This window comes from Hypanus sabinus, chromosome 7, assembly GCF_030144855.1.
Source record: "Hypanus sabinus isolate sHypSab1 chromosome 7, sHypSab1.hap1, whole genome shotgun sequence".
Classification (NCBI taxonomy): domain Eukaryota; kingdom Metazoa; phylum Chordata; class Chondrichthyes; order Myliobatiformes; family Dasyatidae; genus Hypanus; species Hypanus sabinus.
Genome location: NC_082712.1, coordinates 181514523 through 181531416, shown reverse-complemented (window position 1 = coordinate 181531416; position 16894 = coordinate 181514523). Strand labels below are relative to the sequence as shown.

Below are 16894 nucleotides of genomic sequence, written 5' to 3'. Positions count from 1 at the left end.
TAAGACAGTAAGAAACGTGGACAGAGAGTATGGAGGAGTGGCTATTTTCTGTGATGTGCTGAATAGTATCCACAACTCTCTGCAATTCTCCCTGTGCTGGTCACTCCTTCTCTCCAAGATCTGTTCCCCAATCTGCTGTACACAACTGTCAAGCTTTGATCCCTGTCACCCTGCCACCCACTCCCTGCCCATCCTTCACAATCTGCTCCAACTCCCTCCTCCCAAGCTCTCCATCTTTCTCTTCAGCAAATCTCCTCAGAACATCAACAAAGTTTCCAGAAAGAACTAAACTCTGTTCTGGCTGCCACTCCTTGTATCTGAGATGTGATTCATTTGAAGAAAATAATTTCAGAACTGAATGCAGTGCTCCAACATATAATTAATCCCAGAATTAACCTATCACATGCAATATGTTAATTAAGAACCAGTTGTGGCTGCTCAGCCTGTTTCGTAACTGGTTGCTGTGAGCAGCTGTTACAAGTTACCTGCTGGGAACAGGCAAACACTGCTCGGCTCAGCTGGTGAAGTAAAGGGGCCAGTTGTACTGAAGCTGTCCTCTTTCACAAGTAAATACATTTCCAGCTATTGTGGAGGAAACCTGCCAACGCAATATTATGAGGTAATGTTCAGCTTCTTTAGTGCAGTGGGCAAGGTGGTGAAGATCCAAAGATGTAAATAGTCCTGAAACGTCAACTCGTTCAATCCATAGATGCTGCCTGACCTGCTGAATTCCACCAGCATTTTGTGAGTGTTACTCAGGATTTTCAATATCTGCAGAATCTCATGTTTGTAAATAGTCCCTCTTCACCAAAGGTTGGGGGAGAGGGAATGGAGGTGTGGAAATGTCTCCAATTCAACATGACTAAGAATTACAGGAAACTATGCAGGTATGTTGAGAATTCTTATTGTTTCATATTGGAGACATTTGTTCCCTATAAAACACTAGGCCTGGTTATTTCCTCACATACTCTGCCTGATCCACTAAATGTTTACAGCAATCTAAACTGTAATACAATTGAGCTCTTCCACATTGCCCTTGGCTCTAAACTCAGAGGCACCAAGCAGCCAATCTGCAATAGGAAACTGAGAGTAGTATTGCTTTGGAACAACATAAGCCAAGGCTTCGGAACGCGAGGGCTCAGTATCGCCCATTCTTCAATTCACTTCAGTTTTATGTGTAAACAGGATGGGAATTGACATATTTCAAACATCATATTGATTTTGTACCACACACAAAATGCTGGAGAAACTCAGCAGATCAGGCAGCATATATGGAGAGGAATAATCACAAACAAGAGAAAATCTGCAAATCCAAGCAACACACACAAAACGCTGGAGGGACTCAGCAGGCCAGGCAGCATCTATAGAAAAGAGTAAACGGCCGATGTTTCAGTCGGAGACTCTTCACCTGGACTGACAAAGGTTAAGCAGCTTGTATGCTAGTCATGTCAAGTCAACAACTGTCTGTCAGAATGGTTAGATTTAATTTACAGAGTGAGGTTGAGAATGATTTGTAGGATGTCAGAGGCACCATAGATGTTAGGGTGGGGCCACACAGACAAGGTTATTGCAACAGTTTGAAAATACTGATTTTTTTTGAGTCACATGTTACTAATAGCTGTGAAAGGGAAAGCTTTATGGGGATCAGACAATAGGTGCAGGAGAAGGCCATTTGGCCCTTTGAGCCAGCACTACCATTCACTGTGATCATGGCTGATCATTCACAATCAGTACCCCGTTGCTGCCTTCTCCATATATCCCTTGATTCCACTATCTTTAAGAGCTCTATCTAACTCTTTCTTGAAAGCATCCAAAGAATTAGCCTCCACTGCCTTCTGAGGCAGAGCATTCCACAGATCCACAACTCTCTGGGTGAAAAAGTTTTTCCTGAACTCCGTTCTAAATGGCCTACCCCTTATTCTTAAACTGTGGCCTCTGGTTCTGGACTCCCCCAACATCAGGAACATGTTACCTGCCTCTAGCACATCCAATCCCTTAATAATCTTATATGTTTCAATCAGATCCCCTCTCATCCTTCTAAATTCCAGTGTTTACAAGCCCAGTCGCTCCAATCTTTCAACATATGACAGTCCCGCCATCCCGGGAATTAACCTCATGTACCTATGCTGCACTCCCTCAATATCAAGAATGTCCTTCCTCAAAGTTGGAGACCAAAACTGCACACAATACTCCAGGTGTGGTCCCACCAGGGCCCTGTACAACTGCAGAAGGACCTCTTTGCTCCTATACTCAACTCCCCTTGTTATGAAGGCCAACATGCCATTAGCTTTCTTCACTGCCTGCTGTACCTGCATGCTTACTTTCAGTGTCTGATGAACAAGGACACCTAGATCTTGTACTTCCCCTTTTCCTAACTTGACACAATTCAGATAGTAATCTTCCCTCCTGTTCTTGCCACCAAAATGGATAATCTCACATTTATCCACATTAAACTGCAGAGAGGGAGAATTTAGCATGGATTGTAGGGGTAAGATATCTCGGAGTGGGTGGATTGACAGGATTCCAAGCGGGAGGATTTGATGGAGGTCCGAGCAGGAGGATTTGACAGGGGTCTGGGTGGGAGGATTTGATGGGGATCCAAGTGGGAGGATTTGACAGGGGTCCGAGTGGGATGATTTGGCGGGGGTCCGAGCGGGAGGATTTGACAGGGGTCCGGTCCAGAGGATTTGATGGGGGTCCGAGTAGGGGGATTTGACAGGAGACCAAGCAGGAGGACTTGACAGGGGTCTGGGCAGGAGGACTTGATGGGAGTCTGGGCGGGAGGATTTGAGCAGATGAGATGTCAGGGCTACGTTTTTTATGCAGAGAGTGGTGAGTGTGTGGAATGGGTAACGGTGGTGGAGGTGGGTATGATAAGATCTTTTAAGAGACCCCTGGATAGGTACATGGAGCTTTGAAAAATAGAGGGCTATGGGTAACCCTAGGTAATTTCTGAAATAAGTACATGTTCGGCACAGCATTGTGGACTAAAGGGCCTGTATTGTGCCGTAGGCTTTCTATGTTTCTATGTATGATGACCCTTTTATTCTTGGAATCATCCTGGTGAACCTCCTCTGGACCCTCTCCAATGCCAGCATATCTCTTCCAAGATGAGGAGCCCAAAACTGTACACAATACTCAAGGTGAGGCCTCAGCAGTGCCTTATAAAGCCTCAGTATCACATCCTTGCTCTTGTATTCTAGACCTCTTGGAATGAATGCTAACATTGCAATACCTTCCTCACCACCAACTCAACCTGATGGTTAACCTTTAGGGTGTTCTGCACAAGAACTCCCAAGTCCCTTTGCATCTCAGATTCCTGGATTTTTTCCCCATTTAGAAAATAGTCTTCACATTTAATTCTACTACCAAAGTGCATGACCATGCATTTTCCATTATATTTCATTTGCCACTTTCTTGCCCATTTTTCTAATCTAAGTCCTTCTGCATCCTACCTATTTTGTCAACACTATCTGCCCCTCCACCAATCTTCGTATCATCTGCAAACTTGTCAAAAAAACCATCTATTTCATCATCAAAATCATTTATAGGTCCCAACACTGACCCCTGCTGAACACCACTAGTCAACTGGCAGCCAACCAGAAAAGGTTCCTTTTATTCCCACTCGCTGCCTCCTACCAATCAGCCAATGCTCTAACTATGTTAACAACTTTATTGTAATACCATGGGCTCTTAATTTAGTAAGCAGCCACATGTGTGGCATCTTGTCAAAGGCCTTCTGATAGACCAAATATACAACATCCACTACATCCTCTTTATCCATCCTACTTGTAATCTCCTCAAAGAATTCCAACAGATCCATCAGGCAGGATTTTCCCTTAAGGAAACATGCTGACTTTGTCCTATCTTGTCCTGCGTCAACAAGTACTCCATCACCTCATCCTTAACAATTGACTTTAACATCTTCCCAACCACTGAGGTCAGGCTAACTGCTCTATAATTTCCTTTCTTAAAGAGTGGAATGACATTTGCAATTTTCCAATCCTCTGGGACCATGCCAGATTCCAATGATTTTTGAAATATCATTTCTAATGTTCTAATGCCACCACAATCTCTAATGCTACCTCTTTCAGAACCTGAGGGTGAAGTTCATCTGGTCCGGGTGACTTATGTACCCTTAGGTCTTTCATATAACATATAACAATCACAGCATGGAAACAGGCCATCTCGGCCCTCCTAGTCCGTGCCGAACTCTTAATCTCACCTAGTCCCACCTACCTGCACGCAGCCCATAACCCTCCACTCCTTTCCTGTCCATATACCTATCCAATTTTACCTTAAATGACACAACTGAACTGGCCTCTACTACTTCTACAGGAAGCTCATTCCACACAGCTATCACTCTCTGAGTAAAGAAATACCCCCTTGTGTTTCCCTTAAACTTTTGCCCCCTAACTCTCAAATCATGTCCTCTCGTTGGAATCTCCCCTTCTCTCAATGGAAACAGCCTATTCACGTCAACTCTATCTATCCCTCTCAAAACTTTAAATACCTCGATCAAATCCCCCCTCAACCTTCTACGCTCCAATGAATAGAGACCTAACTTGTTCAGCCTTTCTCTGTAACTTAAGTGCTGAAACCCAGGTAACATCCTAGTAAATCGTCTCTGCACTCTCTAATTTATTGATATCTTTCCTATAATTCGGTGACCAGAACTGCACACAATATTCTAAATTTGGCCTTACCAATGCCTTGTACAATTTTAACATTACATCCCAACTTCTGTACTCAATGCTCTGATTTATAAAGGCCAGCGTTCCAAGAGCCTTCTTCACCACCCCATCTACATGAGACTCCACCTTCAGGGAACTATGCATTGTTATTCCTAGATCTCTCTGTTCCACTGCATTCCTCAATTCCCTACCATTTACCCTGTATGTTCTATTTGGATTATTCCTGCCAAAATGTAGAACCTCACACTTCTCAGCATTAAACTCCATCGGCCAACGTTCAGCCCATTCTTCTAACCGGCATAAATCTCCCTGCAAGCTTTGAAAACCCACCTCATTATCCACAACACCTCCTACCTTAGTATCATCGGCATACTTACTAATCCAATTTACCACCCCATCATCCAGATCATTTATGTATATTACAAACAACATTGGGCCCAAAACAGATCCCTGAGGCACCCGCTAGGCACTGGCCTCCATCCTGATAAACAATTATCCACCACTACTCTCTGGCATCTCCCATCTAGCCACTTGTTGAATCCATTTTATTACTCCAGCATTCATACCTAACGACTGAACCTTCTTAACTAACCTTCCATGTGGAACTTTGTCAAAGGCTTTGCTGAAGTCCATATAGACTACATCCACTGCCTTACCCTCATCAACATTCCTCGTAACATCTTCAAAAAATTCAATAAGGTTTGTCAAACATGACCTTCCACGTACAAATCCATGCTGGCTACTCCTAATCAGATCCTGACTATCCAGATAATTATTAATACTATCTCTAAGAATACTTTCCATTAATTTACCCACCACTCCTCCGGCACAATCCCCATTTCTAATGACATCTGAAAGATCTCCGTCAGAGCTCCTGCTATCTCTACACAAACTTCCCTCACGGTCCTAGGGAATATCCTATCAGGACCCGGAGATTTATCCACTTTTAAATTTCTTAAAAGCGCCAGTACTTCCACCTCTTTAATTGTCATAGGTTCCATAACTTCCTTACTTGTTTCCCACACCTTACACAATTCAATATCCTTCTCCTTAGTGAATGCCGAAGAGAAGAAATTGTTCAAAATCTCTCCCATCTCCCTCGGCTCCACACATAGCTGACCACTCTGATTCTCTAAGGGGCCAATTTTATCCCTCACTATCCTCTTGCTTTTAATATAACTGCAGAAACCTTTCGGATTTACTTTCACCTTATTTGCCAAACCAACCTCGTATCTTCTTTTAGCTTTTTTAATCTCTTTCTTAAGATTCCTTTTACATTCTTTATATTCCTCGAGCAATTCCTTTACTCCATGCTGCCTATATCTATTGTAGACATCCCTCTTTTTCTGAACCAAATTTCTAATATCCCTTGAAAACCATGGTGCTTTCAAACCTTTAACCTTTCCTTTCAACCTAACAGGAACATAAAGATTCTCATAATTTCACCCTTAAATGACCTCCATTTCTCTATTACATCCTTCCCATAAAACAACTTGACCCAATCCACTCTCTCTAAATCCCTTCGCATCTCCTCAAAGTTAGCCTTTCTCCAATCAAAAATCTCAACTCTAGGTCCAGTCCTGTCCTTCTCCATAATTATATTGAAGCTAATGCTATTGTGATCACTGGACCCGAAGTGCTCCCCAACACATACATCTGTCAGCTGACCTATCGCATTCCCTAACAGGAGATCCAACACTGCCCCATCTCTAGTCGGTACTTCTATGTATTGTAGCAAAAAACTATCCTGCACACATTTCACAAACTCTAAACCATCCAGCCCTTTTGCAGAATGAGCTTCCCAGTCTACGTGTGGAAAATTAAAATCTCCCACAATCACCACCTTGTGTTTACTACAAATATCTGCTATCTCCTTACACATTTGCTCTTCCAACTCATGCTTCCCATTAGGTGGCCTATAATACACTCCTATCAGTGTTACTACACCATTCCCATTCCTCAATTCCACCCAAATAGCCTCCCTAGAGGAGCTCTCTAATCTATCCTTCCAAAGCACCGCCAGAAGATTTTCTCGGGCAACAATGCAACACCTCCTCCTCTGGCCCCTCCTACTCTATCACACCTGAAACAACTAAATCCAGGAATATTTAGTTGCCAATCACACCCTTCCTGCAACCATGTTACACTAATAGCTACAACATCATAATTCCAGGTATCAACCCACGCTTTAAGCTCATCCACCTTTCTTACAATGCTCCTAGCATTAAAATAGATACATTTAAGATACTCTCCACCTCCTCCTCTCTTTTCATCCCTAATAATGCATTCAAATTTATTATCCTTTTCTTTCTTCTCCCCTACATCTTCGGGCTGAGTGCACCCCTTCTCCATCACCTGCCTTTCCTCCCTCACACACTGTCTATTTACTTGCTCTACTGGTGAACTAACCTCCTCTTCCATAGTTTCCTCAAATTGATTCCTGCCCCCCCCCATCTCACTAGTTTAAAGTCTGCCCTGTAGCCCTAGCAAACCTCCCCGCTAGGATATTGGTCCCCCCAGGATTCAAGTGTAACCTGTCCTTCTTGAACAGGTCTTGCCTGCCCCAGAAGAGGTCCCAATGATCCAGAAACTTGAATCCCTGCCCCCTGCTCCAATCCCACAGCCTTGCATTCATCCTCCATCTAATTCTATTCCTACTCTCACTGTCGCGTGGCACAGGCAGTAATCCCAAGATTACTACCTTTGCGGTCCTTCTTCTTAACTGCCTTCCTAACTCCCTATACTCTCGTTTCAGGACCTCTTCCCCTTTCCTACCTATGTCATTGGTACCTACAGGTACCACGACCTCTGGCTCCTCACCCTCCCACTTCAGGATATCTTGGATGCGATCAGAAACGTCCCGAACCCTGGCACCAGGGAGGCAAATTACCATCCGGGACTCCCGACCACCTCCACAGAACCGCCTGTTTGAACCCCTGACTATCGAGTCCCCTATTACTACGGTCCTCTTTCTTCTATCCCTACCCTTCTGAGCTACAGGGCCGTCCTCTGTGCCGGAGGCCCGGCCACTGTCACTTCCACCAGGTAGGCTGTCCCCCCCAACAGTACTCAAACATGAGTACTTATTGTCAAGGGATACAGCCACTGGGGTACTCTCTAGTACCTGCCTCTTCCCCTTCCTGACCGTGACCCACCTATCTGCCTCCCGTGGTCCCGGAGTGACCACCTGCCTGTAACTCCTCTCTATCACCTCCTCACTCTCCCTGACCAGGCGAAGGTCATCGAGCTGCAGCTCCGGTTCCCTAACTCGGTCCCTTAGGAGCTGCAGTTCGGTGCACCTGGCGCAGATGTGGACGTCCAGGAGGCTTGGAGACTCCAGGACCTCCCACATCCGACACCAAGAACAACAAGCTGCCCTCACACTCATACTTCCCGAATAACTGACAATAACAAGAACTAAAAGATAAGCCTACTGTGCCCTCTTCTGCCTAAGCCCTCTGAGCCCAAGCCCTACACTCTGCTCCCGGCTCACTCCACTGCCCGCAAACGAAGCTGCCCGCTGCTTAAGGCTGCGTTCTTTTTATATCTTCCCTCCCTCCCAGGCCTCCTCATGCGCCTGCGCAGTCCCGCCTCTCAGAACTCCGATCTGAGACGCAATTGCACAATTTGAAAATGGCCGCCGCCGCACTTCCTCTCAAAGCCTCGCTGTCCTCTTCCAAAAGAGCTTTTTGAGGACTTTCTCCCTTGTAATAGTAACAGCAACCACTTCTCTTCCTCCACACATTAACATCTGGCACATTGCTAGTGTCTTCCACAGTGAAGACTGATACAAAATAATCATTTAGTTCCTCTGCCATCTCCTTGTCTCCCGTTATTATTTCTCCTGCCTCATTTTCTGGTGGTCCTATAACCATTCTCACCTCTCTTTTATTTTTTACATACTTGAAAAAGCTTTTACTATCTACTTTGATATTGTTTGTTAGCTTGCTTCCATATTTCATCCTTTTCCTTCTAATGATTCTTTTAGTTGCTCTCTAAACAGGAGAACACTAAAACTTCCCAATCCTCTATCATCCCACTAATTTTTACTTTATTGTATGTCCACAGTTTTGTTTTTACATTAGCTTTCACTTTCCTTGTCTGCCATGGTTGTACTCTTTTGCCATTTGAGTATTTCTTCATTTTTGGAATACACATGTCCTGCGTCTTCCTCATTTTCCCCAGAAACACACACCATTGCTGCTCAGCTGACATACCTGCCAGAAGCTCTTTCCAACTTACTTTGGCCAACTCCTCTGTCATACCTCTGCAGTTTCCCTTACTCCACTGAAATACTGCTATGTCAGACTTTACTTTCTCCCTATTGCAAGTTGAACTCAATCATATTGTGATTGCTAGTTCCTAAATGTTCTTTTACTTTAACCTCCCTAATTGCGTCCAGTTCATTACATAACACCTAATCCACTGTAGCTGATCCCAGAATAGGCTCAAAGACAAATTGCTTTAAAAGCCATCTCTTAGGCATTCAACAAACTCACTCTCTTGAGATCCATTACCAACCTGATTTTTCCAGTCAACCTGCATGCTAAAATCTCCCATGACTACCGTAGCATTGCCCTTTTGACTCGCCATTTCTATTTTCTGTTGTAATCTGAGGTCCACCTGCCAGCCACTGTTGGGAGACCTGTATATAACTGAAATCAACGTCCTTTTACCCTTGCACTTTCTTAACTCAACCCACAAGGATTCAACATCTTCCGATCCTATGTTATATCTTTCTACTGATTTGATGCTATTTTTTTACCAGTAGAGCCATGCCTTCCCCCTTCCTATCCCTCCAATACAACACATAACTTTGGACATTCAGCTCCCAAACACAACTATCCTTCAGCCACTGAACCATCCTTCAGTGATGGCCACAGCATCATACCTGGCAATCTGTAATATTGCAACATGATCAACCACCTTATTTCTTATACTCCGCACTTTGAGATACAACACGTTGAGTACTGTATTTGCTAGCCTTTCTGATTCTGCATCCCTAATGTACTGATATGCACCCTGTTGGCTGTGACTATGGATTAGGAATAGTAACAGGAAAAACAATCAATGGTGGGAGTTGTCTTTTGGCCACCAAATAATAACATAACAGTGGCACAGGCAATAAACAAAGAAATACCTGAGGCACGTAAGAATAGAACAGCAGTAACCATCTGGAACTTTAACTTGCACATAGATTGGGTGAACCAAGTTGGTCGAGGCAGTCTTGAGGAGGACTTCATCAAATGCATCCGTGATGGCTTTCTTGAACAGCATGTCAGTGAACCTACGAGAGAACTTGTGATCTTAGATCTGGTCCTGTGCAATGAGACAGTTTAGATTAGTGATCCTCTTGGAAAATGTGATCACAGTATGATTGAATTTCTCATACAAATGTAGGATGCAATAGTTCAATCTAAAACCAGTGTATTATGCCTAGACAATGGAGACCACAATGGGATGAGGGAGGATTTTGCTAGTGTAGAGTGGGAACACGGGCTATATGGTGAGACAGTTGAGGAACATTGGAAGACCTTCAAAGAGATTTTTCACTGTGCTCAACAAAAATTGAAAGCAAGGACAGTAAGGGTGGGGGAGCCAGCCTTGGATAACTAAGGAAGTAAAAGAAGGAATCAAACTAAAAGCTCATGCATACAAAGTCACCAAGAGTAATGGTAAACTGGAAGATTGGGAAAACTTTAAAAAGCAACAAAATACCACTAAGTGAGCAATAAAGAAAGGGAAGCTAGATTATGAAAATAAATTAGCACAAAATGTTAAATGGATAATAAAAGGTTTTATAATTATATAAAGCAGAAAATAGTGAATAAAGTGAACAGAGATCCCTTGGAGGACAAGAAGGGGGAATTGATATTGGGTAATGAGAAAATGGCCAAGCTGTAAATGACTATTTTGTATTCATCTTCACAGTGGAGACACATCTAACATGCCAAGAGAGATGTTATGGTGCAATGGGAGGTGAGGACCTCGATACAATAGCTATCACTAAAGAAGTAGCGGTGAACAAACTTGTGGGCCTGAAGATAGTCCCCTGGTCCTGATGGAATGCATCCAGGATATGAAAGAAATGGCAGAAGTACAGGCTTTTGTGATAATTTACCAAAATTCTCGGGACTCTGGGCAGGTCTCAGCGGATTGGAAGACAGCAACAGCGAATGTCACACCACTGTTCAAAAAAAGATGTAGGCGAAAGGAAGGTATCCATAGGCCAGATAGTTTAACATCTGTAGTTGGGAAAAAGCTTGAAGCTATCATTAAAGAAGAAATAGCAAGGCATTTGGAAAGAAATGGATCCATTAGGCAGACACAGCATGGATTCAGCAAAGGCAGATCCTGTTTGACAAAACTTACTGGAGTTCTTTGAGGATATAACGAGCATAGAGGCTAGGGGGGAACAGATGGAGGTTATTTACTTGGATTTCCAGAAGGCACTTGATAAGGTGTCACATAAAAGACTCAACCATAAGATAAGAATGCAGAGAGTTGAGGATGATGTATTAGCATTGATATAGGATTGATTAACAAATAGAAAGCAGAGAGTTGGGATGCATGGGTGTTACTCTGGTTGGCAATCAGTTGTGAGCGGTGTGTCGCGGGGTCGGTGCTGGGCCCACAACTGTTCATGATATACATTAACGATCTGCAAGAAGGACCAAGTGTAGTGTATCCAAGTTTGCTGATGATACTAAATTGAGTGGAAAAGAAAGTTCTGCAGAAGATTCGGAGAGTCTGCAGAGAGATACAGGTCAGCTAAGTGAGTGGGCAAGGGTCTAGCAGATGGAGTACAATGTTGGTAAATGTGAGGGTATCTACTTTGGCAGGAAAAATGAAAGAACAGACTATTATTTAAATGGCAAAGAACTGCATCAAGCTGCTGTAGAAAAACTTGAGATTGCTAGAATCATAAAAGGTTGGTTTGCACCTGCAGCAGACTATCAAGAAGGCTGATGGAATGTTGGCCGTTACTGCTGGAGGGATTGAACTTAAGAGCAGGGAGGTAATGCTGCAACTGAACAGGGTACTGGTGAGGCCGGACCTGGAGTTCTATGCAGTTCTGGTCTCCTTATGTGAAGAAGGATATACTGACTTTGGAGGTGATGCAGAGGAGGTTCACCAGGTTTCCCCTTACTTTCCTTCTTCACCTTTCCTGCCTCTCCCCTCCCCCACCCCTTGATCTTTCCCTCTACTGGTTTTTCACCTGGCACCTACTGGCCTTCACCTTCCCACCCTCCCCCCACCTTCTTTATAGGGCCCTTGCCCCCTCCCTCTTCAGTCCTGATGAAGGGTCTCGGCCTGAAACATTCACTGCTCCAAGGATGCAGCCCAACCTGAGTTCCTCCAGCATGTTATGCGTGTTGCTTTTACCACAGCATCTGCAGAGTATTTTGTGTTTAAAGTTCATCAGGTTGATTACAGAGATGAAGGGATTAGACTATGAGAGATTGAGTCTCCTGGCACAGTACTGGCTGGAATTCAGAAGAATGAGAGGAGGTCTTATATAAACATAAAATTATGAAAGGGATAGATAAGATAGAGGTAGGAAAGTTGTTTCCACTGGTAGATGAGACTCGAACCAGGGGATATAGCTTCAGGATTCGGGGGAGTAAATTTAGGATGGAGATGAGGAGGAACTGCTTTTCCCAGAGAGTGGTGAATCTGTGGAATTCTCTGTCCAATAAAGCAGTGGGGCTACCTCAGCAAATATATTTAAGAAAAGGTTGGATAGATTTTTGCATAGTAGAGGAATTAAGGGTTATGGGGAAAAGACAGGTAAGTGGAGATGAGTCCATGGCCAGATCAGCCGTGATCTTATTGAACGGTGAAGCAGGCTTGGTGGGTCAGATGGCCTACTCTTGTTCCTATTTCTTATGTTCTTATTTGACATGGTTTCAAGCAGGAAGACTGGATGGGGGTCTGAGTGGGAAGATTGGACAGGGGTCCTTCTATAACCTATTTTTTCAAAACTACCTGCCCCTCCAACTATCTTTGATTCATCCACAAATCAACACAAACCCCTTTGGAACAGCACTAGTCACCTGCAGCCAATCAGAAAAGACTCCCTTTATGCCCATCCTTTGCCTCCTGCCAATCAGTCAATGCTCTATTCATGCTAGTATCTTTCCTGTAATACCATGGGCTGTGAAGTTGTCAAGCAGCCTCGTGTGTGGCAACTTGTCAAAGGCCTTCTGAAAATACAAATACACAACATTCTTCATCTATCCTACTTGTTATTACTTCAAAGAATTCCAACAAATCTGTCAAGTAAGATTTTCCCTTAAGGAAACCATGCTGACTATGGCCTATTTTAATATGTGCCTCCAAATACCCCGAAACCACATCCTTCACAATTGTCTCTAATATCTTCCCAACCACTGGTCTATAATTTCTTTTCTTTTGCCTCCCTCCCTTCTTAAAGAGTGTACTGACACTTGCAATTTTCCATTCTTCTGGAACCATTACTAATGCCTCCAGAATCTCTTCAGTCACCTCCTTCAGAACCTTGCAGTATACACCATCTGTTCCAGGTGACTAATCTACATTCAGACTATTTAGTTTCCTAAGAACTATCTCCCTAGTATTGGCAACTTCACACAATTGTGCCCCGACACTCTCAAACTTCTGGTATACTGCTAGAGCAGTGTTTCCCAACCTTTTTTAGCCCAATGCCCCCTAAAGCACTTTCATACTTGCCAATGCCCCTGTTAGGCAGAATATATTTCCCAGTGCCCCTATTATGTAAAAACCATGTCTACATATGCTAACGTGAGAATAATGATTCTACTTTAATTTTTTATTTCTTTAAACTTAGCTTGCACAGTACCTGTATGCTGAACAGCAGTTTTGATATAAATGTGATCCTTGAGCTTGATGGTATAACTTTCTGGTTCCATCAGCTGCGTAAGTCAAGGGAAAACAACCTCCGTCCCTGCCAAACATAGGAGATTGAAGTGCAAACCCCAAAACCCAATTTGTGTGGATGCTGCGTGATTTGTTACCCTGTTACCGATAAGTACCACAAAATAACAGATGGTAAACTTCATAGAATTAAAAGATTTAGCTTTATAATTCTTAATTTGACTAAAGGATTAGTAAAAAGAGAAAAGGGCCCATTTAAAATGAAACAAGTCTAATGTGCACAAATTGGAGCTCACGGTTTACCCTTTGCTGATCCTCCTTCGATCTCCCCAGGCTTCATCAAATCATGGCCCCACTCCAGGTTGACTCCTACAACCTCTTCTCTCCAGTGTCTTCTCTCTTCTCCCCTCTCAAAAACCCCAAGCCTAACCTTAGTGGCCTCACCGGAGAAACCTCCCCTGAATCCATTCATTCCTATTGAATGGCACACATTTCTCCTATCCCTTACCTTCAACAGTAGCCCAAACACACAGCTTACACGGAGAACAGAAAAGCATAACAGAGAAAATATATGAACCATGTGAACCAGGGCATTACAATGGTTTTTAGCAAGAGTTGAAATATCTGGTTCAAGTTGTGACAGCAAAAGCCTAAGTCTCCACATGTAACAATGTCCAAGCGGTTTCTATTTTTTTTGGTGAGTATATGGTTCTCTGCACTGAAGTCTCTTTCAAGGTAGGAGGGAAGAAATGCAATGAAGAGCAGCTTGGCTCTTCTCCAAAGACCAGGAAACTTCATATGACAGTGTAGCCATCTACCACAAGAGCCGACATTTTTGAAAAGTATTTTTGCTTCTTCATCATTCTGAATTTTGATAATTTCTTCTCGCAAGCTTTCTGTTCTAATGGGTTAATTTCCTAGTCTGGAATTTCCAGATTGTTCACATCCTGGAATTGATTGTCAAAATCCATTTTCAGTGACTGCAGGTTTAAGCAGTACTCTTGCAAATGCCATCTGCCAAAGAGAGTACCATGCTTTTCAATCAGAAAAACTGTGAAAGAACTCTTCTCCCAATGTTTTGATTATATATTTCTAATTTTCCAATGAAAGTGGACACTGCACTTTTTGCCTGGTTTAAATTGAAATTCTCACCCTGGAGTTTCATATTTAAAATGTTCATTTTGTCATACAAATCAGCTAAGTGTGCCACACCTCTGCATACAGGTTTAATCTTGTTTCCCATGTTCTTGTCAACTTTAAGTAAAAGTTCAACAGTGGCAAAAAGATCAAAGAAACATTTAAAGCAGCAGTTTTTGACGACCAACACACTTCAGTGTGAGGAAGCAAGCATTCAAGCTCTTTTATCATTATCTTGGCATAACTGGTGAAATATTCTGCTACTTAATGGATGAGTTTTAATTTTGTTGATAGTAGATATTACATGCTTGAAAAAAGTCATTGGCTAAGGTTTTTGGCTGAGAGATGTTGCTGATGAATTACACAATGGATTACAAACACACTTGGAATTTCTTTTTTCATAAATGCCACTAGACCAGCATGGCGATTTGGCATATATGGTGCTCCATCTGTAGTACAAGAAATTATGTTCCTAATCATGATACTTTTATCCTCAGTATACATTTTCAAGCTCACCAGAGATTGATTCTCTATTCATATTTGTTTTTAACTTTCTACAAAAGAGAATCTCTTCATAAAATTTTCCATTTTTGATATGCAATTAGCAATGCCTCATTGTGTCACACAGTTGACTCATGCAGTTGTATCCCAAGATTTGTAGCTCTGTGTATAGTTGATATTCACTGTCTTCGCTCATCTAGTCAATACCGCAGGCTACAGACTTATAACTGAGGAATTGATTTTGAAATACTGGTATCTGTTTTGAGAACAGTGGTGAGCACTTCTAATACAGCAGGCATTATATATCTTTCACCAATTGTATGAGATTTTCCACACTTTGCTATCATGTTGGAAATGTTATAAGAAACGGATGACATTAGAGCGTGGATTAGAACTTGGAGATACGATGTAGTGGCCATTACAGAAACTTGGATGGTTCAGGCACACGAATGGTTACTTCAAGTGCAAGGTTTTAGACGTTTCAGAAAGGACAAGGAGGGAGGCAAAAGAGGTGGGGCGTGGCATTGTTGATCGGAGATAGTGTCACAGCTGCAGAAAAGGTGGGCACCATGGAGGGATTGTCTACGGAGTCTCTGTGGGTGGAAGTTAGGAACAGGAAGGGGTCAATAACTTCACTGGGTGTCTTTTATAGGCTGCCCAATAGTAACAGGGATATCAAGGAGCAGATAAGGAAACAGATCCTGGGGAGGTGTAATAATAAGAGTTGTTGTGATGGGAAATTTTAATTTCCCAAATATCGAATGGCATCTCCCTAGAGCAAGGGGTTTAGATGGGGTGGAGTTTGTTAGGTGTGTTCAGGAAGGTTTCTTGGCACAATATGTAGATAAGCCTACAAGAGGAGAGGCTGTACTTGATTTGGTATTGGGAAATGAACATGGTCAGGTGTCAGATCGCTCAGTGGGAGAGCATTTGGGAGATAGTGATCATAATTCTATCTCCTTTACAATAGCAAATTAGAAAAGTGTTTAATTTTTGTAAAGGGAATTATGAGGCTATCAAGTAGGAAATTGAAGGCATAAATTGGAAATAGATGTTCTCAGGGAACAGTATGGAAGAAATGTGGCAAATATTCAGGGGATATTTGTGTGGAGTTCTGCTTTGTGCGTGGTAGGTCATGTTTAACAAATCTATTAGAGTTTTTCAAGGAGGTTACAAGGAAAGTGGATGAAGGGAGGGCAGTGGATATTGTCTACAAGGATTTCAGTAAGGCCTTTGACAAAGTCCCGCATGGGAGGTTAGTTAGGAAGATCCAGTCGCTAGGCATACATGGTGAGGTAGTAAATTGGATTAGACATTGGCTGAATGGGAGAAGTCAGAGATTGGTAGTGGAGGATTGCTTCTCTGAGTGGAGGCCTGTGACTAGTGGTGTGCCACAGGGATCAGTGCTGCGTCCATTGTTATTTGTCATCTATATCAATGATCTGGATGAAAATGTGGTAAATTGGATCAGCAAATTTGCTGATGATACAAAGATTGGAGGTGTAGTGGACAGTGAGGAAGGTTTTCAAAGCTTCAGAGGGATTTGGAACAGCTGGAAAAATGGGCTTACAAATGGCAGATGGAGTTCAATACAGACAAGTGTGAGATATTGCACTTTGGAAGGAAAAACCAAGGTAGAACATACAAAGTAAATGGTAGGGCACTGAGGAGTACAGCAGAAGGTT

The 16894-nt window shown here is 42.9% G+C and overlaps 1 protein-coding gene across 1 annotated transcript in view; it reads left to right on the top strand.

The window, feature by feature from the left end:
- The first annotated feature begins 483 nt into the window (after positions 1-483).
- The window catches only part of LOC132397457 (uncharacterized oxidoreductase YjmC-like), a 106420-nt gene continuing 90009 nt past the window's right edge, over positions 484-16894 (top strand). The window contains exon 1 of the mRNA XM_059976278.1: positions 484-619. Coding sequence (XP_059832261.1) covers positions 615-619 — 5 coding nt within the window. The 5' untranslated portion in view covers positions 484-614. The remainder of the gene's footprint in view (positions 620-16894) is intronic.